The sequence below is a fragment of the Piliocolobus tephrosceles genome, chromosome 5 (genome assembly GCF_002776525.5).
Source record: "Piliocolobus tephrosceles isolate RC106 chromosome 5, ASM277652v3, whole genome shotgun sequence".
NCBI lineage: Eukaryota > Metazoa > Chordata > Mammalia > Primates > Cercopithecidae > Piliocolobus > Piliocolobus tephrosceles.
In genome coordinates, this window is record NC_045438.1 from 143,666,947 (window position 1) to 143,692,072 (window position 25,126).

Consider the following 25,126-nt stretch of genomic DNA (forward strand, 5'->3'; position numbering starts at 1 on the left):
TGAGGCCTCATTTAAAAAAAAAAAAAAAAAAGTGTAAGGGGATCAGCCAAGCAGGAAGGGTGCAGAAAGAGGAGGAATTGTTGCAACCCAAAAGCACAGAACCTGTTGGAAGACAAGAGTCAGGGTGAGGAGCTAGGGATCCCTTGGGAGCCCAGCAGAGCGGCAGTGTTGCCTCCTTGGTAACACACATGTAAGGAGAATATGCTTCTCAACCATAGATGAAGAGCATCAGAGAAGCCTCAGACAACTGTGTGCTGTGGGAGATTGGTTGGCAATTATAACTCCTGCCACTTGGTTAGCCAACACTTAGTTGAACTCTTCTGTTGAGTTTCAAGGTCAAAAACCACAAAGGTCTCACAAACCATGAGATTGACAACCAATCTGGTAGAATGTGCAATTTTTTTTTCTGATCAAAATAGACAGGGATTTTTATTTATGTATAACTGTTTTCTACTCACCAACCATTTGAACGAGACAGCTCTTTGTCCTTGCTGACCTTGATACTATGCCAAGCAAACCACTTGTTTCTCTTTTAGAGAAAAATAGATGTTTTGTGAGACATAAAAGAATTCTTGTCTATGAAGGAGTGACTGTTTTCTCACAAAGACTAATGGCATGTTTTTAGTGTAAGCAGTCAATGAAGTGTTTCTCTCAGTAATAAGGCCATGATTATAATAATTCAGCCTTTCTGTGGGGATGAGCAATGGTACAAAAACAGAAGAGATGGATATAAAGATGTAGATTGAAGGAGTGAGGATTAGAAACTTAACTTCTCACTTGCATTGATTCATGTGTGAGCTTACTTATTTGTTAGGTATATAATCACAGAGAGATGAAGATGTGCATTTTCTAAGAATCATAATCACTACAATTATTTTCAAAATAAAGCAGTTCATTACTATTGTATTTACTCACAAGAAAGGTGTTAGTACATAATTGCTGCACTAGACTTTTTTTTTTTTTTTTTTTTTTTTGAGACAGAGTCTTACTCTGTCACCCAGACTGGAGTGCAGTGGCACAATCTTGACTCACTGCAGCCTCCGCCTCCAGGGTTCAAGCGACTCTCCTGCCTCAGTCTCCTGAATAGCTTAGACTACAGGCCTGCACCACCACGCCTGGCTAATTTTTGTATATTTAGTAGAGGTGGGGTTTCGCCATGTTGGCCAGGATGGTCTCAATCTCCTGACCTCATGATCTGCCTGCCTCAGCCTCCCAAAGTGCTGGGTTTGAAAATCCTATTTGTTTTAGAGTCTCAATACTTTAAACAATGCAGCATAGTAGTAAAGGTCTGTGTTCTGCATCTATGCCTACCAGGTGATCGAAACAGGTCTCTGAGAGACACAGAAAGGAATAGAACCATTGGGCAGCAAGTGACTTATATTCTTTCCTCTCTTAGGCCTTCTCATTCTTGTGAACTGCACACAAATGAACCCACTTACAACTTATGTGACCTTGGGCGGGTTGCTTAACCTCTCTGTGCCTCAATTTTCTCATCAGTAAAATGGGGATATCAATAGGACCCGCCTCATTGGGTTGTTATGAGAAATAACATAAGCTAACACTTATACAGGACTCAGACCAGTGCCTGGCACATAGTAAGCACTCATTTGTTATCAAGAGACAGCTCTGATTGTAATTATCATTATCATTTAACCTGCCCTTAACTTTCAACTTGAACACACACACACACAAATAAAACCATGCTGTGAAAAATTACTGCATTTGTAAGACAAATCTAATTCTGCTTACACACCAAGACACAGCCTAAACTGCCCCTTACGTTTCAAAGGGGAAGATCAGATTCATAGTACATAAAAGGGAAGGCAGCTTTATAATAACGTTGTAGACCTACTACTGAGAAAGTTCCAGAATTTATGCACACATGAAGAAATGCAAAGCAACAAAAACATGCCTGATTTCATCAGATGTTGTAACTGGCATGGAATGAGGATCATTATCAAGCTGGAAGAAAAACATTGCATGAGTTTATTTAGTATCACCACCACATTCAGGAAGGATGAAGCTGGGTAGAGAAGGCTCTACTGAAAACAACATAATTGAAACGTGGTTTTGTTTGTTTTACCAGCAAATTGTTTTCTCAACCAAAATCCCATTTGTGGCAAGAAGTCTCTTAGAGAAGCTTTCTAGGCAGATCCAAGTTATGGAGAAACTCGCTGCTGTCAGTGATGAGAACATAGGAAATATCAGTTCTGTTGTGGAAGGTAAGTATCTGCCAATTACACCGCTATTCATGTAAATGATGACGCCACTAGCCCAGTCCATTCCCTATGCATGTTCATTGCTTTGTTGGAAAAGCAGAAAAGCATTCTTAGGTCACAGGATTGAGAAAGGTCTGCAAACAAATTGGACTCATTGATGTCACATTTTGGCTTTCTGAGTCAAAGCAGCAGACACACAGTTTTTTTCCAGAGGGCCTCCACCTCCAGGAGTCAGACACAGAAACAGAAACAGCACCCACTTCACAGGCAGAGTTTCACAGACTTTCTGCTGGTGCAGTTCCCTTTAGGGACAGATGACTGTAGGATGTTCTTGCACCCTGGAGGTGGCTAAGACAACTCCTATAGTGACTGTCAAATGGAAGATCCTGCCAGACCCTGCTCGAGAAAGGTACAGATACATGGATGCAAACGCCTCCAGGAGAGTTCCTGATTCTAAGAGTTTTAGATGAAGAATTTGACATGGGAAAGATGCCTTTGAATTTGTGTGATCTGGCTATGGCGCACTTTTGTAGAAACCAGAATTTATGTCTTTGTTCATATCAGATATTCAGCAGAAATAGGGTCTTCCAGGTAATCTCTGATTAAACCTAAAACTTCCTCTATCTTATTCTCCCTGTACATTTCTGCCTCCCACATCCATTCCCAGTAGAAGTAGGTGACCTTGGCCGGTCTCTGAGGGGCATGAAGAGGGGCAGGACATTCAGGCTGTGAGTGACTTGTGTCCTCTTCTCTCCCAGCCCCCTCCTCATGATCATGACACATGCAAGTGAAACATTGTTCCTATGCCACCTGGTACCATACTGTTCAGTCATTTCAGTCAGGGAACCACCTGGGCAGGGTAAATATTTCCTCCAGCCACCTACTGCTACCTCCCATCCCCTTCAGGAAACTCTCCTCAAGTTTGAGTCCTTGATCCTATATGATTTCTGCTGTGGAGTTACAGGAAAACCCATGATCGGAACGTTTCCCAAGGGTAGAGCTCCTGTGTTTCCTATCACTCACAGCAAGCAGCCTTGTTTTTGCTCTGTTTTCTTTGCTCCCCAGGCAGGATGAGTTCCTGTCATAACTTCTTTACCCTTCGAGCCATCTGCCAACCACAGAGGAATCTGCTAGTTCCATCTGAAAACTAATCACAGTCTTATGGGGAGAAAAAAGGTCCCTAAAGACCTCCCCCACACACACCCTTGCCCCAACACGTCTTCATCTGCTTCATTTAAAATGTGTTATGGCCAGGCGCGGTGGCTCACGCCTATAATCCCAGCACTTTGGGAGGCCGAGGTGGGTGATTTGCTTGAGGCCAGAATTTCGAGACCAGCCTGACCAACATGGTAAAACCCCATCTCTAATAAAAATACAAAAATTAGCCAGGTGTGGTGGTGCATGCCTGTAATCCCAGCTACTTGGGAAGCTGAGGCAAGAGAATCACTTGAACCCAGGAGGCGGAAGTTGCAGTGAGCCGAGATCATGCCATTGCACTCCAGCCTGGGTAACAGAGCAAGACTCTGTCTCAAAAAGATAAAATAAAATAAAATGTGTTATGAGATGGGGGGTTGCTCTTCTTTTCCAGCCATACCAGAATTTCACAAAAAGCTGTCTTTGCTGTCATTCTGGACCAAGTGCTGCAGCCCTGTTGGTGTCTACCACAGCCCAGCGGACAGAGTGATTAAGCAACTGGAGGCCAGTTTTGCCAGAACTGTCAACAAAGAATATCCAGGACTTGCAGACCCAGGTACGAGGCCGCAGTAGAGAGAGAATTTCTGTCCTTCAGTGTGAGAGTGGGCTTTGCGGCGGGATCTGGGGGGTTCCTCCTACCACTTGCCTGCGGATGGGAAGCATACAAAAGGCCAGCCCTGAAAAAAGAAGTGTACTGTCCAGGGAAAACATCATCTACTCAGATTTAAGAAAAGAAAGATGTTGAACTGTTTTAATTCAGAATATCAGCAGTGACATTTAAAGCTACTACATTTTGGCCAGGCACAGTGGCTCACATCGGTAATCCCAGCACTTGGGAGACCGAGACGGGTGGATCACCGGAGGTCAGGAGTTCGAGACCAACGTGATGAAATTCCATCTCTACTAAAAATACAAAAATTAACCGGGCATGGTGGCCCATGCCTGTAATTTCAGCTACTTGGGAGACTGAGACAGGAGAATCGCTTGAACCCAGGAGGCAGAGGTTGCAATGAGCTGAGATCACGCCACTGCATTCCAGCCTAGGTGACAGACTGAGACTCCATCTCAATAATAATAAAGCTACTATGTTCTTATGTATTGTTATTTCTATATGTGTACTTCTTTCATTACAATTTCACCAGTTTGAGAGTGTCAAATGGTATGATCACTTGGAAAAACTGTTTGGCAGTTTCTACTAAAGCTCAATATACCCCCTACCCTTGGATCCAGCACAGTCACTCCGAAATATGTAAAGACTAATAAGTGCTATGTTCACAAGAAAGGACGTTTATATGAAGGTTCCTACCAGCTTTACTCACAAGAGCCAAAAATTGGAAACAACCTAAATGCCCACAAGAGAATGGATAAATTGTAATATACTCATAGCACAGAGTATTACACAGCAATTTTTAAAAACAAAATACAGACAAGGTCTCACCCTGTCACCCAGGGGGAATGCAGTGGTGTGATAACAGCTCACTGCAGCCTCCATCTCCTGGGCTCAGGAGATTCTCCTGCCTTTTCCCCTTTTGTACTGGGACTATAGGCAGATGCCAACACGCCTGGCTAATTTTTGTACTTTTAGTAGAGACGGGGTTTCACCCTCTTGCCCAGGCTGTTCTTGAACTCCTGGGCTCAAGCAATCCTCCCTTGGCCTCCCAAAGTGCTGGAATTACAGTTGTGAGCCACTACTCGGGGCCAACAATATTTTTTTTTCTTTTTTTTTTTTTTTTGAGATGGAGTCTCGTTCTGTTGCCCAGGCCGGAGTGCAATAGTGTGATCTCAGCTAACTGCAACCTTCACCTCCCAGGTTCAAGCGATTCTCCTGCCTCAGCACCCCCAGTAGCTGTGATTGCAGGCACATACCACCATGACCGGCTAATTTTTATATTTTTAGTAGGAACAGCATTTCGCCATGTTGGCCAGGCTGGTCTTGAACTCCTGACCTCAGGTGATCCACCTGCCTCAGCCTCCTAAAGTGCTGGGATTACAGGAGTGAGCCACTGTGTCCAGCCCTGGGCCAGCAATTTTTGAAGAGAATACATTGTTGCTATAATCAATAATTTGAATGAATCTCACAGATACTTTGTTGTGTAAAAGGACCAAGACACCAAAAGTACATACCATATAATTACATTTACATGAAGTTCAAGAACAGGTGAAACTAATTTATGTTGATAGACGTCAGATTGTTAGTTGCCGATTTGTGCCCTTTCCTTCCTTTCTCTTGCCTTCATTTTTCCTTCCTTCTTTCCTTCCTTCCTTCTCTTTTCCTCTCTCACTTGTCTCTTCCTCTTCCTTTTTATCTCTCTTCTACACACACATATATAATATTTCTTCATTATATATGTTACATATAAGGGAAGGGAAGGGTAGCTATGGACTGGGAAGGGGCACAAGGAAACCTCATGGAATGCGGGCCGTCTTCCATATCTTGATCTAAATGGCAGTTACACCGGTGTGCACATGTGCAAAAACCATCCAACTGCTTACTTTACCTACTTCACTCTATCTTCAACCACAATAAAAGATAAGGAACTTATTGAGCCAGATGTGATGGCTCATGCCTGCAATTCCATCTACTTGGGAAGCTGAGGCAGGAGGACTGCTTGAGCCCAGGAGTTTGAGACCAACCTGGGCAACAAAGTGAGACCCTGTCTCTAAAATAAAAATAAAAATAAAAGTTATTGAATGAATGAATGGTCATATATCTAAAGCTGCTTTGTGTCTTTCCCTTCCGAATAGTGTTTCGAACCCTGGTGTCCCAAATTCTGGACCGGGCTGAGCCTCTGCTTTCCTCTAGCCTGTCCTCGGAAGTCGTCACTGTTTTCCAGTATTACAGTTACTTCACCAGCCACGGCGTCAGTGACCTGGAGAGTTACCTGAGCCAACTGGCAAGGCAAGGTGGGACATGTTCTTTTGTCACATTGTATTGGTGGCTCAGTTTGGCAATATCTCTAGTCTTTTAAATCATGGCTTTTGGCAATGATGGCCTTTTATTTTTCAAGTCCACAGTAGAGGTGCAATTTGCCTTTTAAATGACTTTTGGACTTTTAACATTAGTGGGCCCCTTGTTAATGAACCAGGGATTCACTAGGAGCAACTCAATTATCTGGCAGAGAGGTACCATTTATGGGAAGTTGGTAAATGATTTAAGCTTTCACTGTAATTTATTTCCTTCGGTAATGTATTTGCCATTAGTCGGATCAATCCTACAGGCAATACTATTTTATATTGCCCTTTTTGGTGAGGCGTTCAATAATAATAGGAAGAAATGGGGTTTTAAAGAAGGCAGGTAGGTAACATGGTGGGAAAGGAAAGGAGGAAAAGGTGGAAAACTAACTCTAGGGCAACATGTCCAGGGAACAAGGAGAACAGCTGTCAGTGCAGGCGTGCAGCAATGAAGCTGGTTCTTGCCATTCAACGTGGCCCTTCAGAGACTGGAAATAAAAGAACAATCTGAATTAAATGAAAACTCCACTTTGGGAGTGGAGCCAGGTAGTGAGGGGCTGGTTTCTGGTTCCCAGGTTTGTGCTCTATAAATCCACGGAGACTTGACAATGCAGGTTAAAAGGGACGGGAGGAATGAGGTGTGTTCTTCGGAGCTAGGTGAGTCTGGCACGGCACCAGGTAGTAGCAACATGTCTGGCACAAGCCCAGGCTTACCCCTTCTCTCTCCAGAACATCAAATCCTGCAACAACACAGTCAGCACATTGGGTGGCATCATAGTGAAGGAAGAAAAATCTTCCTTCACCCAGCACTGTACCAGCACGGAGCATGGGGGAGAGTCTGAGCATAACCCCTTACGAGGCAGACGCCAGCACAGAGGACCAGGAAGACAAAGCATGGGCAGAAAGACCTTGTTTTAGGACCACAAAGTCTTATTTTATAATATAATCTTCATTTCTTGATACTAAATTTGTCCCAACTAAATCAATATCCTGAGAAAACGTTTCTATTACTCAGATTATATCAGTGGCAATTTACGTCTCCAGCCTCTTATTACATGGTCCCCAAGAAAGCCTATTCATTTACTAACAGAAATGGGAAATGACAATGAAAAAAAAAAAAAAAAACCCTTAACCTTTTAAGTGTCTCTTTTCTTTCACTATAAAAGGGAAAGCTTCATTATTTAAAAAATATATATATATTAAACAGAGAAGTATAAAGAAAGAAATTCCAATCTCTCCTTCTCCTACTTTTTAAATTGAATGTATTTTTCAGTTGAATGTATGTGGGTTTTAGATTCAAAATTGTAATTATGCCTTATAGAGTATTGATCCTGTTTTTTATTTGATATTATGTTCTGTGTTACTAAGTATTCTTTGAAAGCATTTGTATTAGATTATGTTAGTTACTAGATTAATAGTTCTGCATTTGAATGTATACTAATGTATTTGATTATATTGTTGAACATTTAGGCTATTTTCCGGTATTTGTTAATTTAGATGTTATAATCCATAATGCTGCCTTGAGGCTTTTTACTAGGGTGTTTATTTACAAAGCAGTGAAATTGATAGAGCATCCACAGCATGGAAAATAGGAGATTAAAGCAAAAAAAACAAAAAATCTAAATAAGTCACACATTTGTCTACTGTGCAGAGAATGTTGCTTTGTTCATGGAGCATGAATTTTGGCTTTTATTTTTCCATCTGTACTGACCAGACACATCCTCATCCCAGTGTTTTTGTGACTAACAGTTGACCATGCTGGATTTCTGGTTAGGGAGTATAGTATACTCTTTATTCAAGGAACATGGTTAATTTGTCCAAATGGGACTCAAAACCTTATTTTTTACTATATTGTCTTCATATTCCAACCAAAAAAACAGGTTGCTCTGGCCAGGCACGGTGGTTCACACCTGTAATCCCAGCACTTTGGGAGATCAAGGCGGGTGGATCATTTGAGGTCAGGAGTTTGAGACCAGCCTGGCCAACATGGTGAAACCCGTCTCTACTAAAAATACAATTAGCTGGGCGTGGTGGCACATGCCTGTAATCCCAGCTACTTGGGAGGCTGAGACAGGAGAATCACTTGAACCCAGGAGGCGGAGGTTGCAGTGAACTGAGATCACACTATTTGCACTCCAGCCTGGGCAACAAGAGCAAGACTCTGTCTAAAAAAGAAGGAAGGAAGGAAGGAAAGGAAGGAAAGGAAGGAAAAGAAGGAAAGGAAGGAAAGGAAAGAAAAAATTAAATAAATAAATAAATAAATAAATGGGTTGCTCCATCAGGGCCCAGTTGCCTCAGTGAAGACTTGGTTTCTGTACTGGGTTCACCCAGGATTGGGGTTTTGCCAGACAGGTTTGACTAAAAGAGGAGCAATTGAGTCTGCCATTCATATATTAGGAAGACTGTAAAAACTGTCTACCTGTATTTTCTTCTGTATATTTTTACATTGGGCTAATTCATCTATAAGTTATTTTTGTAGCCATTATGAGATAGAAACCCACCTTCACTTTTTCTCATGTGCTTTGCCCATCACTGTAATGTAGTTATTTGAATAGTCTGTCCTTTTCTCACCAATCTGAAATACCACCTTTATCTGATGCTTATTTTTCATATGTATTTGAGTTACTATACTATACTTTCTTATGTACTTGAGTTCTATTTATATTTGTAATGAGCTCATTACTTTAGCATGTCAGAACATGAAATCTCCTTCCTTCTTACCCTCTAGTTTCCATGGTTCAGACTCTGCAATCACTGAGAGATGAAAAACTGCTACAGACCATGAGTGACCTTGCTCCCAGCAACCTCCCGGCCCAGCAGGAAGTACTCAGGACTCTGGCTCTGCTATTAACCAGAGAGGACAATGAAGTTAGCGAGGCTGTGACGCTTTACTTGGCAGCTGCCTCCAAAAATCAGCATTTCAGGGAAAAGGTAAGACACTAAACCATGGCCATTGAGCCAGAAGCTGGTTTAATTTTCTATCATTTACTACTAATATTTTAGCATTTATTCTTTTACAAAAATATTTTTTTCTGCTTATTAATAATATGTGCTCCATAAACCCATCCAAACTAAAGAAATACAGTTAAGTACCCCTTAAGCCCAGCCCCCAGAGAAAACTATTAATAACATACTGTCTCTTCTTTCAGATTGTATCTATGTATCTGCTAACATACATAATTTTTAAAATGAGATCACACTATCCTGTTTCATAATGGATTTTTAAATGTAATAGATCATGGTTATTTTCTTTCCTTGATAGAACATATTGAACTACTTCATTATATTTATGGGTGAATGGCATGTCCATCTATGAATATCCTAGAATTTATTTTCTTACTCTATATTGGTGGGCATTTGTGTAGTGTCCAACTCTAAAAATATTATGGTGAACATATGTGTGTCTATGTGTGTGCATACAGGCATGTCTTATGAGCAGTTTAGGGTCAAGTAATCTAGCTATTGGCTGAAAGAACTGGAGTATTTTAAATTTTAAAAGCCATCACCCTTATTTCCAGGGAAGAGGTAATTTATCTCTCTCTCAGTTTTAATTCAATAGCCATCCAGATGGAACAGGAATCTGTAATTTAAGTACATTGGCTCATGCAAGTGGAATTGGTCCCTGGGAGCCCTTTACAATTGATACTGTCATTCTAAAAGCTAACTCTCATCAAAATGCAGATCAGATCAGCTCAAAGTTCAGCATGACCTCTCCTTGTCCTTGAAAAGGTCCCATGTTGAACTCAGAGTTTGTTTAACTTGTCTAAGGCATTGCCTAAGCTAATATGTAGTGGAACATTTGTGTACTCACAAGAAGATAATCCATTCTAATGCCATTTTGGTCCAAAAGGGTGAACTCTATGTAGTTCTTTGATACAGTTATCTTTCAGTGGAATTAGTTCAAAAGGCTGTTCTGTGGGCTGACTACTCTCACCTCCTATCAAAAAAAGAGAAAGAAAATTAAAGAATCGTGAACATGCTGGTAGCAGAATATATATGCATCTGAGTGTGCAGTTTATGGGGAGCAGGACTGTGATACTCTTTAGTCACAGTGAGGGGCCAGTGTTCTAAATGTGCCCTTAGAAATAGCAACAGGGGGCCGGGCACAGTGGCTAACACCTATAATCCCAACACTTTGGGAGACTGAGGTGGGTGGATTACCTGAGGTCAGGAGTTTGAGATGGGTGGGTAGATTACCTGAGGTCAGGAGTTTGAGACCAGCCTGGCCAACAAGGGGAAACCCTGTCTCTACTAAAAATAGAAAAATTAGCCAGGCCTGGTGGCACGTGCTTATAATCCCAGCTACTTGGGAGGCTGAGGCAGGAGAATCACTTGAACCCAGGAGGTGGAGGCTGCAGTGAGCTGAGATTGCGCCACTGGACTCCAGCTGGGTGACAGAGCGAGACTCCATCTCAAACAATAAAAAAATAAAAAAGAAATAGCAACAGGTAAGACATAGTCTTCCTTTGGCTATTCTATATGCATCTTCTACTTTTAGGGCATTAGCCACAGGCTAAATGTTCTCTTTTTATTCCAATTCAGCTCTCATGTTTATTCCTTCAAATTCATATTTCATGACTAAACCTTCATTATGTGAGTACTGTGTCCCTGGTATTATATAGAGGGTTTTGTGGACACTGTAGAAATAAAGGAAAAGTAGTCCTTGCCCTTGAAGAGTTTCCAGTAGTCAGAAAAACAAGAAATAATACGCATCAAGTACTGTGTACTTCCTAAACACCAGGCACCATGTGGCATCACTTAGCTGTCTTATCTCTAACGATGGTGGATGCTATGATCCCACTTTATGGATTAGGAAACTGAGCCTCCAAGGAGTTAAACTTGGCTAAGACTAGTTAGGTAACAGAATTTGGATTACTACCTAGAAATGTTTGACTCCCAAAGCAAACATTGAACCTTTTCCATATTTTCTTATATGAAATAGCAAAAGTTATTACGTTAAGTTCTTAAAACTAGATGCAAAGCACTAAAGCTACACAAAAATGCCTCTGTGAGAGCTGGTGTCACTGTAAACCCGGAACCGTGCTTCAGGGATCATAGCTATTGAAACAAAATAAAAGTTGTGTGTGTTGGTTCATTTTTTTATGCTTTTCCCCACACCTAGACAAGTAGGAAATATCCACTGTCCTCCAACTGTACTGTTGCATTCAGATGTGGTTGCTTCTTTAATTAGCCAGGACTGGTCAGAGGAGATGCTGGTGGCCTCTGCATGGTGACAGGGGCTTCTTGCTTTATAATGTGCCTTCTGTTTGCTTTCTGGAACTGTTAGGAATCTGAGCAGCCACCAATTCTTAGGCAACCACTTAAACTAAAGTGAGCAACCTTATGACTCAACAGACATTTAACAATAAATAAATAGGCCAGGCACCGTGGCTCACGCCTGTAATTCCAGCACTTCGGGAGGCCGAGGTGGGTGGATCACCTGAGGCCAGGAATTCAAGACCAGCCTGGCCAATATGGTGAAACCTCATCTCCACTACAAATACAAAAAATTAGCTGGGTGTGGTGGCAGGCACCTATACTCCCAGCTACTAGGGAGGCTGAGGCAGGAGAATTGCTTGAACTCAGGAGGCGGAGGTGCAGTGAGCTGAGATCGCACCATTGCATTCCAGCCTGGGTGACAAGAGCAAAAACTCCGTCTCAATAAATAAATAAATAAATATAAATACATAAATAAAGTGAGCAACCTATTCAGTAACCCCAAAATTAGCAGGGTCAGGTATCATCTCCGAAGTTAACATAGACAGGTTTGCCCTATCACCTAGCATGTCAGCTTGGCACCTAACAAGTAGCTAGTCATCTGTTCATTGGACAAGTGAATTGATATTTTCAGATATGTTTACACACATGATTACAATATTTGTGTTCCTGAAATGAGGGAAACAAATAGTTCCACCAACATAATCAAACTAAATTAATTATGACTCAGCATTTTGCATAGCCACCATCAATTGGTTTCTGACCTCCAGGGCCAGCCCTTGTTAAAATTATAAAGTAGATGAACTTCAGCACAAGACTCCTCTCTATTTTCCCCTGCCCATTTCTCTCTCTCTCTCTCGGGTTTGTTTTGGATTTTAATGATGGGGTCCTACTTTGCTACCCAGGCTGGACATGCACCACCCAGGTGGTGCAATCATAGCTCGCTACAGCCTTGAACTCCTGCCATTTCCCTCTTTTACTCTTATCAAGGGCCTTCAAGGTTCACTATCAAACCCAAGTTTACCCCTTACCAAAACCACATATTCCAAGACTTAAATGGGTGATGATAACTTCAATTGTCCTTCCTCTCGGGCATGTTTGCATTATAACAATGCTTCAATAGGGATGAAATGCTAAAGATGACCTTGGTGTATATCCACCTCTGGAAATGGGAGCTTTGGAGGGGGTTGATGGCAAGTGGCACTTCAGGGACAGTCACCTTGTTCCTTTTGTACGGGAGGCTAGTCCCTGTGTAGCTGCCCAGTTGTGGATTGAGGGTTATTTCCTCCCCTTTTGGCTGCTCACCATCAAGTGAGTAGAGGCCAAAAAGCAAGCCAGAGAGTTTTTCAAAAGCCAAAGCCCAGGCTCTAACTATTTAGGTCTAGTATAGTTACAAGCTAGTTACTGTTACTGCTTTTGTTCTTGCTGTAATAACCTACGCTGCGTATCTTTGTTTCCTTTAAGAGTGTTAAACCGGCCGGGCACAGTGGCTCACGCCTGTAATCCCAGCACTTTGGGAGGCCGAGGCGGGCGAATCACCTGAGGTCAGAAGTTCGAGACCAGCCTGACCAACATGGAGAAACCCCGTCTCTACTGAAAATATAAAAAATTAGCTGGGCGTGGTAGAGCATGCCTGTAATCCCAGCTACTCAGGAGGCTGAGGCAGGAGAATCGCTTGAACCCGGGAGGCAGAGGTTGCAGTGAGCTGAGATCGCGCCATTGCACTCCAGCCTGGGCAACAAGAGCAAAACCCCAGGAGTGTTAAACTGGTCGGGCGCAGTGGCTCACGCCTATAATCCCAGAACTTTGGGAGGCTGAGGTGGGCGGATCATCTGAGGTCAGGAGTTCGAGACCAGCCTGGCCAATATGGTGAAACCCCATCTCTACTAAAAATACAAAAATTAGCTGGGTGTGGTGGCAGGGGCCTGTAATCCTAGCTACTCAGGAGGCTGAGGTGGGCATATGGCTTGAACCCGGGAGGCGGAGGTTGCGGTGAGCTGAGATGGTGCCATTGTACTCCAGCCTGGGCCACCAAAAGAGACTCTCTCAAAAAAAAAAAAAGAAAGAAAGAAAGAAAAAAGTGTTAAACCATATGTCCACACCAAAAAACCTGGTACACAGATGTTCATAGCAGCATTATTCATAATAACCAAAAAGTAGAAACAATCTAAAGGTTCATCAACTTGGTAAATAAATAAAATGTGGTCTAGCCATATAATGGAATAGTTTTTGGCCATAAAAAGAAATGCAATATTAATACATCCTTCAACCTAGATGAACCTTGAAGATATTATACCAAATGAAAGAACAAGACATAGAAGGGCACATATTGTGTGAATTCATTTATATGAAATGTCCAAAGTAGGCAAATCCATAGAGATGGAGAGTAGATTAGTGTTTACCAGGGACTAGAGAGAAAGGGTCTTGGGAATGACTACTAATGGTTACAGGATTTCTTTTTGGGGTAATGAAAATGTTCTGAAATCAGATGATGGGGATGATTTGTGAATATATTAAAAACCACTGAATTATACATGCTGAAGTCTAAATATTATGGTATGTAAATTATATTTTCAATTTTTTTAAATGAAGTTGTCCTATAAAACTGAGAAAACAGGGGCCATGTGCAGTGGCTCACACCTGTAATCCCAGCACTTTGGGAGGCTGAGGCAGGTGGATCACGAGGTCAGAAGTTTGAGACCAGTCTGGCCAACATGGTGAAACCCTGTCTCTACTAAAAATACAAAAATTAGCTGGGCATGGTGGTGGGTACCTGTAATTTCAGCTACTGGGGAGGCTGAGGCAGGAGAATGGCTTGAACCCAGGAGGAAGAGGTTACAGTGAGCTGAGATCATGCCACTGCACTCCAGCCTAGGTGACAGAGCAAGACTCGTCTCAAAAAAAAAAAACAAAAAACAACTGAGAAGACAGGATGTGTTTACTCCCAACTATCAGTGACTATAGCAGAACAATGTGGCATTTAATGAGTAGTCATGTCATTAAGTGGTCGATGACACTTTCAAGCTTGTTCATCTAGGGTCTCACTAAGGACAGATTATCGTTCCAGATGCTAAAGGAGTTAAATAAGCAATAAAAAACAAACAAACAAACAAAAAAACCAAGGTCTTCATCCTTAAGGAGCTTCAACATAAATTGTGTCACTATGGTATTTTTATCCTATAAACAAATATATGAATACACAGATATATGTGAGAATAAAAATAATATTATAGCTATACTAATTGAGGGCTTACTTTGTGGCAGGCCTTGTTTTCCATTCTTTAAGTGTGTTAATAGCATTGAAGGTTCACAAACCCGTCAGTGGGTCTTATTATTACAACCATTCTGCAGATTGGCAGACTGAAGCACGGGAAGTTAAGTAACCTGCCCAAAATCACGTTAGGTAGCTGAAGTACATATTAGAAATATAAATACTTATCAATTTAGACACATATAATGACAGTTAATTTAAGAAACAAGGAAAACGTTAGTTATAGGAAATCAGAGAGAAAAAAAAAAACAGAGAATCAGTCACATAATGGTTGGTGAAATGGGTCCTGGGCCTTGGACAAATTCGAAAGGTCATCAAAAATGAGGCCCGTCAGAGAGGAGAGGAGAGTATGGGGAATCCTCTGGGGGGGTGCAGGGGGGTCACAGCCACTGGGTACATTGAGTATGGCAGGAAAAGAGGGCAGTTAGGGAGAGAGTAGGGAGCCACCTGGCTTAGGGTCTTGAAAAGCCCATAGTGAGGAGTTCTAGTTTGATGCTAAGCAAAGAAAAGGGAGGGGAGGGGGGCTGCCCATGCTGATGTAATGCATGCTGGAGGAAGGGGGTCCCTCATTGTTAGGCACGGGGAGCAGAATGCTGTGGTGACGGCCCAGTAGGAAACTGAGACCTCCAACAAGACCTGAGACCATGGAAAAGGGATAAATCTAAGAAATATCATCATATAGCCCAGGCACGGTGGCTCATGCCTGTAATCCCAGCACTTTGGGAGGCTGAGGCAGGAGGATGGATTGGGCCCAGGAGTTCGAGACCAGTCAAGGCAACAGAGTGAAACCCCGTTTCTACAAAAAAACATTAAAAAACAATTAAGCCGGGCATTGTGGCACATATCTGTAGTACCAGCTACTTGGGAGGCTGAGGTGGGAGGATCACCTGAGCCCAGGAGGTTGAGGCTGTAGTGAGCTGTGATCACACCACTGTACTCCAGCCTGGGTGACAGAGCAAGAACCCTGTCTCAAAAAAATAAAACAAATGGCAGAGCAATACCACTTATTGATTCAACAGATATCCTTTAGTATAGTGATCTGACTTGAGTTACGCTTTTAAAAATAAAAGTATACCGGGCGCGGTGGCTCACGTCTGTAATCCCAGCACTTTGGGAGGCCCAGGTGGGTGGATCACCTGAGGTCAGGAGTTCACAACCAGCTTGACCAACATGATGAAACCCTGTCTTTACTAAAAATACAAAAATTAGCTGGGCATCGTGGCATCCGCCTGTAATCCCAGCTACAAGGGAGGCTGAGGCAGGAGAATCGCTTGAACCCAGGAGGCGGAGGTTGCAGTGAGCCAAGATTGCGCCATTGCACTCCAGCCTGGGCAACAAGAGTAAAACTCCATCTCAAAACATAAATAAATAAATAAAAATAAAAAATAAAAGTAATTCAGACAAATAGCAAGAAATGCACAATATAGCCCAACAAAATCAAAAGTTTGTCCTCTCTTTTCACCCTCAATTCTCTTCAAGAGTAATTAAGTTTCCTATGAACCAATATGACATATAGTGATTCTTATTCATTTGAATTAATGTTAAGTACTACACATTTTATCAACCATTTAGGAAGAAATTAGCTTGGTAAAAATAAGACAATTGGCTGGGTGCAGTGGCTTATGCCTGTAATCCCAACACTTTGGGAGGCCAAGGCAGGTGGATCACAAGGTCAGGAATTCAAGACCAGCCTGGCCAATATGGCAAAATCTTGTCTCTACTAAAAAAAAAAAAAAAAAAATTAACTAGGTTTGGTGGTGGGCACCTATAATCCCAGCTACTTAGGAGGCTGAGGTAGGAGAATCGCTTGAACCCGGGAGACGGAGGTTGCAGTGAGCCAAGATCATGCCACTGCACTCCAACCTGGGCCACAGAGCAAGACTCTGTCTCAAAAAAAAAAAAAGACAATGTGCTTTTATGCAGTTTTTTTTATACAGAGCATTAATTTGCCATGTATCAAACTCAGCAAATCTCAAACTGACATTACCACCCTCCTCACTGGAACACACTGCCTCCTCCTGTCTTCCTTATTTCTGTCTGAATACCTTTTTTTCAATCAACTTCCCCACTGAAATCTAACCCATCATTTCCATTCCAGTTCAAACATTTTTGTGAAACTTACCCTGGCCCTCCATAAAATGTCTCTTCTTCAAGTGACTGACTTACCTTGTAGATTTCTCATAGCACCTAATACATTTCTTCTCTTGAGTTCCTTCTAACAGTCTTAGCATTTCTACTGCATCTACAGGCTCCTTAAAAGCCAGAACCATAACTCTCTATCTCCCCACTTTATTGAATAAATTGATCCCTTATTTCTCCTAGAGTCATGCATGGACTCTAGGAGAATGTTTCAAATCTTGGAATGACACATAGGACAAGGGGCAGGAGCTTGCAGGCCTTTATGATGGGACATATACAAAGGGATTAACACCTTAAAATAAAAAGTTAATGATCTGGGATCAAAAACAGCTCTGAGAAATTTTGCCTTCCTCATTACTTGGTTAAAAAAATTACCTGTAGGTGGCCAATAAAAGCCCACCATGATTATGTTACTCAATAAATTGATCCCTTATATTCTCCTAGAGTCATAGTAGATCTAGGAGAACATGAGGGATCAATTTATTGAATAAACGACTCTTTTAATTAACATGAATTTCAATGACTTTTTTTTTCTTGCTCTGAAGGTAGTGCAAAATGTGTAGGTTATATGCTATAGTTTATCTCAGAGAGTGAGAATGAGGTATACCTCTTAAACTACAAACAAACCAAAATGCCTTCACGAGATCCCTCCTTCTCTTTCAGGCCTTGCTCTATTACTGTGAAGCACTAACAAAGACAAACCTCCAGCTCCAGAAAGCAGCTTGCCTGGCCCTGAAAATCCTTGAGGTAAAGCCCAGCCTTGGAACTCCCCTGGCAACTCAGCTTGGAGCCAGGCTAAGCCGAGTGTATATGACAGCTTTTCTTTCATGTTTGAAAGTACTTTTTTAGCAGTATTTCTTGTCGCCTTTGCACTGTATGTTAGTTTTAGTATTTTTCTCCCTTAAACAGTAATTACATGTGACTTTGTTTTGTTTGTCCATAAGTGGCAGAAAGCAATCATGTTTTGCACTAGCCCAAGGGAACCAGTTTACCTTTAGGTCAGTATTAGAAAAGTATGTCGGCCGGGCGCGGTGGCTCAAGCCTGTAATCCCAGCACTTTGGGAGGCCGAGACGGGCGGATCACGAGGTCAGGAGATCGAGACCATCCTGGCTAACACGGTGAAACCCCGTCTCTACTAAAAAATACAAAAACTAGCCGGGCGTGGTGGCCGGCGCCTGTCGTCCCAGCTACTTGGGAGGCTGAGGCAGGAGAATGGCATGAACCCGGGAGGTGGAGCTTGCAGTGAGCTGAGATCCGGCCACTGTACTCCAGCCTGGGTGACAGTGAGACTCCGTCTCAAAAAAAAAAAAAAAAAGAAAAGTATGTCATATTGGCTGGCACGGTGGCTCACACCTGTAATCCCAGCATTTTGGGAGGCCGAGGCCGGTGGATTACCTGAAGTCAGGAGTTTGAGACCAACCTGGCCAACATGGTGAAATCCCGTCTCTACAAAAATTAGCCAAGCATGGTGGCAGGTGCCTGTAATCCCAGCTACTCAGGAGGCTGAGGTGGGAGAATTGCTTGAACCCAGGAGGCAGAGGTTGCAGTGAGCCAAGATTGTGCCATTGCACTCCAGCCTGGGTGGCAGAGCCAGACTCTGTCTCAAAAAAAAAAAAAAAGAAAGAGAGAAAAAAGGAAAGTATATCTTAAAAGGGAGATGAGATATATGGTGATTTCACTCATTTTTATTGTGAACAACAAAAAGCAGGGACAAATAAGATTTGAAAAGAAGTACTAAAATTCAGTATGCCACTGAATTCCCAGATCCTTCCCCACAAGCTCTCTTTATTAAGCGGAGAACCAGTTTTGATTGTCATAAGGTGTCGTGAGCAGGGAGAGAGCTGGAATGTAAACAAGTACGAAAAGACTGAGGACTCCTGACATGGAAGTTTCCCTTTCAATAGGCCAGATGTAATGTTTGACCTACCTTCATCACAAAAAAATAAGACAAATCAGTCTTGAGAAAAGAATGAGAGAAGGCCACACCTTAGAACTTGCCAAAATCTTGGAAAAGAGGCAGGGACCTGCAGGCCTGATAAAGTTATAAAGGGATTAATACCTCAAAAGAAAAGTTAACGGCCTGTGATCAAAACCAGCTCTAGGGCCAGGCATGGTGGCTCACGTCTGTAATCCCAGCACTTTGGGAGGCTGAGGCCGGTAGATCACCTGAGGTCAGGAGTTTGAGACCAGCCTGGACAACGTGGTGAAACCTCATCCTTACTAAAAATACAAAAATCAGCCAGGCGTGGTGGCGCACACTTGTAATCCCAGCTACTCAGGAGGCTGAGGCAGGGGAATTGCTTGAACCCAGGAGACAGAAGTTGCAGTGAGTCAAGATCACGCTGCTGTACTCCAGCCTGGGTGACTGAATGAAACTCTGTCTCAAAAAAAAAAAAAAAAAAAAAAAAAAAAAAAAACTGTAGGAAATTTTGACTTCCTTGTTACTTGGTTAAAAAAATTGCCTTCAGGTGCCCAAAAAGAAAACCCACAGTGATTACTATTTGGGTGCTCTCCTGATATCCAGTAACATATCAGTGATGGATGTCTGTGATACAGACAAAGTAAATAAAGACATAAGGATACAGTGATCTGTATGGATTTTCATACTCTAAATCCACTAGACTGTAAATTCTTGAGGACCAGAACCATGTCTGATTCACTGTGGACTCTCTCATGCTTTATGAATAGTCTGGTTCATGGAGTGCTCAATAAATATTTGTGGAACAAACAAATAGAAGAATTGTCATTAATGGCCTTTACCTCCTCCTCTATTTTAGCATATAAACTAAATAGTAAGAATTATTAAATTAGAGCCATTTTGGAATCGGTGAGATTCAGTGGAAAGAACCAGGGAAAATGGATTCTATTCTGGAAAAGCAAGCTAGTGACTTCACTCCTCTAGACTAGAAGTCTACTGTGGAATGAGGAATTTAGCTGCTCATCAGAATTCCTGAAAGTAAGAACTCTGGGCCCCAGCCCAGGAAATTCCGATATAGTGCATCCAGAGTGGCACCCAGGAGTATTTACTTTTAAGGGATTCAGACACTCAGCTAGGTTTGACCCCGTAGGTAAGATGGTTTTTAGGTAAGTAAAAACCCGTAGGTAAGATGGCCAGGCACAGTGGCTTACACCTGTAATCCCACCACTTTAGGAGGCCAAGGCAGAAGAATTGCTTGAGCCCAGGAGTTTGAGACTAGCCTGGGCAACATAGTGAGATCTCATCTCTACCGAAGATTAAAAATTAGAAATCAGTCTTGGCTACTCAGGAGGCTGAGGCAGGAGAATTGCTTGAGCCCAGGAGGTCAAGGCTGCAGTGAGCTATGATCGCTCCATTGCACTCCAGCCTGGGCAACAGAGGAAGGCTAAAGTTCCCACCAGTTGTTAAATGCCAAGTCTCATGAAACTCTAGACCTAAATGTCAAAACACGATGTAACCTATTTTTCCCCCATAGGCTACTGAAAGCATTAAAATGCTGGTGACATTGTGTCAGTCTGATACTGAAGAAATCAGAAATGTAGCCTCCGAAACCCTCTTGTCTCTGGGTGAGTTTTATTGTTGTTGTTGTTGTTTACATGATTGTGTGCTTCTGGCACTCTCAAAGGGATGTTCCCTTTGAGATGCTCCCTTCTCCAGTAAGGAGAAGTTTCATGTACCCTGTCTTAGCAGTTTCCCTGCTGTAGGCTGTCTTCTCACACAGAGTACGAAGAACTGATCAATGTCCATCTCACCCCAACTCCTCGTTCTGTCTGGATGCTGAGAGTGAAGTATATTCTCTGGAGCCTTTCTATATGGATTGATCAGTCTGTATACTATTTGGAATCAAGAACACAGAAGTCAAACCATAAAGCAGAGGCAATAGGAATCCAGGCTGGGTTGCCAGGGTGGGGTTGACACTCCCTGGAGGACAGAAATTGGGTGAGGTACCAGAGATGCATCCCAGGGAATGCTGTAAAGCCCCAGGTATCTCAGCCTCACCCTGACTCCCAGGTTAACCTCTGACTGCCCTGTAGCCTCTGCCCATCTGAACCCTGATACCTAAGAAAATAATTGGAGTACTTATTTTATTCTGAAATATCCAGAGAACCCTTCCTCTTCACTTTATTTTATGAAGATTCATGCCTAGCAGGCATTATACATTTATTCTTTTTGGGGGACTTGGGAGGGAAGGGAAAGCCTTTCTTAATTCTGAATTAAAAAGTATAAATAACTGGGCTTGGTGGCTCACCCCTGTAATCCCAGCACTTTGGGAGGCCAAAGTGAGTGGATCACTTGAGGTCAAGAGTTCAAGACCAGCCTGGCCAACATGGTGAAACCGTGTCTCTACTAAAAATACAAAAAGTAGCCAGGCATGGTGGGGTGTACCTGTAGTCCCAGCTACTTGGGAGGCTGAGGTAGGAGAATCACTTGAACCCAGGAGACAGAGGTTGCAATGAGCTGAGATCATGCCACTGTGCTCCAGCCTGGGTGACAGAGCAAGACTCCCTCTCAAAAAAAAGTATAAACAATCATTGTAAATAATTTTACTTCAACAACACACTCTTAAAAGTGTAAAAACTATGCTCCTAGAGCCGGGTGCGGTGGCTCATGCCTGTAATCCCAGCACTCTGGGAGGCCGAGGTGGGAAGATCACCTGAGGTCGGGAGTTCAATACCAGCCTGACCAACATGGAGAAACCCCGTCTCTACTAAAAATACAAAATTAGCCGGGTGTGGTGGCGCATGCCTGTAATCCCAGCTACTAGGGAAGCTGAGGCAGGAGAATCGCTTGAACCTGGGAGGCAGAGGTTGCTGTGAGCCGAGATCACGCCATTGCACTCCAGCCTGGGCAACAGGAGCAAAACTCTGTCTCAAAAAAAAAAACCCAAAAAACTATGCTCCTAGAAATCCTCAAACATAATCCAATCAATAATGCAGCTTAGAAAAAAGCCACCCTTGTTTAGTGATAGTAACTTAACAGCATGAAGAAGAATCTCATGGCATTTATAATCACTGTGAAACTCCCATGTATTGTTAGGCCCTCTTTCTTACAATTATGGGTTTAACAAGGCATCATTCTGCTATTGAATATGTTATTTCTTCCACAGAAATCTTAGCCAGTATATATTTGTTTAAAGGATGAAAGTTATTCCTTATGGCTGTATTAGGCATAGAAATTGTTTAATTCTCTAAAAATGTACCCAGGTATTATTAGTTTAAACTCCTTTATCCCTTCGTATTCTAAAATAACCATGAAGGTAAGCCAGGCGCTTATAAAGCATAGCCAACGAAGCTTCTATTTCCAGTGTAATCTAAGGAAGTTGATCCCAACAGAATGTGCCCCGGGACTCACTGGAGCTGTGAGAACAGCAGTATCTCCAGAAGCCATCACCATACCTGCTTCACCTTAGCTCTTCATGCACACTGCTCGCATCAGCCCTGGGCCCTCTCACACCACCAGTGTGCAGTGCTCAACACTGACTGCACATTCACTAGGGAAGCTTAAACAATCTACTCCCAAAGATTCTGCTTTCATTGGTCTAAGTGTTCCTTGGCATCAGGATTTTTTAAAGCCTCCCAGGTGATTCTAATACAAAGTTTGAGAACCCCCTGAACTCAATATTATGAATCTTCTTTGACCCTAATATACAAATACTGGCACATTTTTCTCTCACACAAATGACTGAATTAGTATAGTGAAAATAGTATTTTCAATAGGAATTGATAAAATGCCCTATGACAAAGGGCAGAAGGTCATTGCAGGCACTTAAAGGACTCAGGGCTGCAACTATTTACCAACCAGTATGGAATGATTTCGATATTTTAACCTACAGCTGTCCGGTAGATCCCTCCATCGTGATGGGATTGTTCTATATGCGCACTGTCCAGTATGACAGCAGTCATCCTAAATGGCTGTTGAGCTGTTCACCTTCACCACCATGATTGAGGAACTGAAGTTTTAAGTTTACTCAATTTTGAGGATAGCTGCTCCTTGACTTACAATGGGGTTACATCCCAATAAACCCATTGTAAGTTGAAAATACTGTTAAGTCAAAAATGCACTTAATACATCTTACCTACAGAACATCATAGCCTAGCCTAGCCTACCTTAAACATGCTCAGAACACTTACATTAGCCTACAGTTGGGCAAAATCATCTAACACAAAGCATATTTTATAATAAAATGTTGAATATCTCATGGATTGTATTGAATACCATGCTAAAAAAGTATGGTTTCTACTGAATGCATGCAGCTTTTGCACCATTGTAGTTGAAGAATCGTAAGTCTAAGCCATTGTCAGTCAGGGACCATCTGTAATTACCATTTAGATTTAAATGTGGTTGGTGGCCACTATGTTGGACAGAACAGTTTTCACCATGACTATGGCCATTTCATTGTGTCCCAGCTGGACCTCAGACCTGCTTGGAACCATACTCCCTGACTCCCCAAAGCTGGGGCTCTCTCCCCTCCAAAACTCTGCCTACTTCACAAGGCAGTTAGAGGATTGGCAGAGGGCCAGCTGCAGTGGCTGATACCTGTAATCCCAGCACTTTGGAAGGCCAACACAGGAGGATTGCTTGAGTGTGAGAGCACAGGCGTTCAAGACCAGCCTGATCAACATAACAAAACCCCATCTCTACAAAATAAAAATAAATACAATTAGCCAGAGCTGGGCGTGGTAGCTCATCCGTGTAATCCCAGCAATTTGGGAGGCCAAAGTAGAAGGATTGCTTGAGGCCATGAGTTATTGTTTTCTGGGTTGTTTTGTTTTGTTTTGTTTTTAAACAATTTTACTCTTTTTAAAAAATATATATTTTTTAATTTGATAGAGATGGGGTTTTGCCATGTTGCCCAGGCTGGTCTCAAACTTCTGGCCTCAAGAGATACGCCCACCTCCGCCTTCCAAAGTGCTAGGATTAAAGGCATAGCCACTGCACTGGCCGAGGCCAGGAGTTTGAGACCAGCCTGGGCAACATAGCAAGACTAGGTCTACAAAAAAAAAAAAAACTCATTTTTTTCAAGTAGCCAGGCATGGTGGCATGAGCCTGTAGTCCCAGCTACTCAGGAAGCTAGGTGGGGGGAGGATCACTTGAGCCTAGGAGGTCGAAGCTACAGTGAGCTGTGATTGTGTCACCACACTCTACCTCTAGCTCTAGCTAAAAAAAAAAAAAAAAAAAAAAAAGACTAGCAGCAGAGCAGATCAAGACACTGAAAACTGAATAAGAGTGAGATACCCACCCTACTCATGTCACTGTAGTAATATTGGGTAACACCCATAGAGGACTTGCTCCAGGCCGGGCACTGTTTTGAGGCATCTGCATGGGTTAACTCATTTAGTACTCAAAACTAGTCCATAAAGGCAGAAGTGCAATTAGTTCCATTTTACAGAAAGCAGGCTGAGGTTGTGTAACTTGCCTATCGGCACCCAGACCTAGTCAGGCACCAAGATGGAATCTCACAGGCCACTGCACCCTGTGGGACTCTAGGAGTAGAACATAACACCTCTAAACTAAAATATCTTCATGAGCAAACTAGGAACTGGCCTAGCAGACGTGGTTCTTAAAGTCGCATTTGTTAGCTGAGGCATCCATAGCGGGGTGTGCGTGAGTGGGCAAGGAGGGAGCACGTGAACGACCCTAACTCAGGCCCTCTGTTGCTCCATCTTCTCTTGCCATCAACTGGAAAGGTCCTGTGTTTAATCTATTTAATATATCAGGGTTTTGCATATCAACATTGTGTTTCCAGTAAAGGGTTCTACTCCAAAGTAACAAAAATTTGAAACTACCAAACTAGAAAAAATGGGGCATTGCCTCTGAAAAGTCAAGGCATGCAAAGACTGTTAAAAAAAAATCTCTTGGCCGGGCGCAGTGGCTCAAGCCTGTAATCCCAGCACTTTGGGGGCCGAGACGGGCGGATCACGAGGTCAGGAGATCGAGACCATCCTGGCTAACACGGTGAAACCCCGTCTCTACTAAAAAATACAAAAAAACTAGCCGGGCGAGGTAGTGGGCACCTGTAGTCCCAGCTGCTCGGGAGGCTGAGGCAGGAAAATGGCATAAACCTGGGAGGCGGAGCTTGCAGTGAGCTGAGATCCGGCCACTGCACTCCAGCCCGGGCGACACAGCGAGACTCCGTCTCAAAAAAAAAAAAAAAT

The 25,126-nt window shown here is 42.7% G+C and overlaps 1 protein-coding gene across 4 annotated transcripts in view; it reads left to right on the forward strand.

Moving 5' to 3' along the window:
- The window catches only part of RIPOR2 (RHO family interacting cell polarization regulator 2), a 244,921-nt gene that overhangs the window by 215,825 nt on the left and 3,970 nt on the right, over positions 1-25,126 (forward strand). For all 4 annotated transcript variants that reach the window (XM_023209734.2, XM_023209733.2, XM_023209731.3 and 1 more), the window contains exons 16-21: positions 2,087-2,222; positions 3,808-3,969; positions 6,159-6,317; positions 9,094-9,296; positions 17,656-17,739; positions 20,446-20,536. In XM_023209734.2, coding sequence (XP_023065502.1) covers positions 2,087-2,222; positions 3,808-3,969; positions 6,159-6,317; positions 9,094-9,296; positions 17,656-17,739; positions 20,446-20,536 — 835 coding nt within the window. The remainder of the gene's footprint in view (positions 1-2,086; positions 2,223-3,807; positions 3,970-6,158; positions 6,318-9,093; positions 9,297-17,655; positions 17,740-20,445; positions 20,537-25,126) is intronic.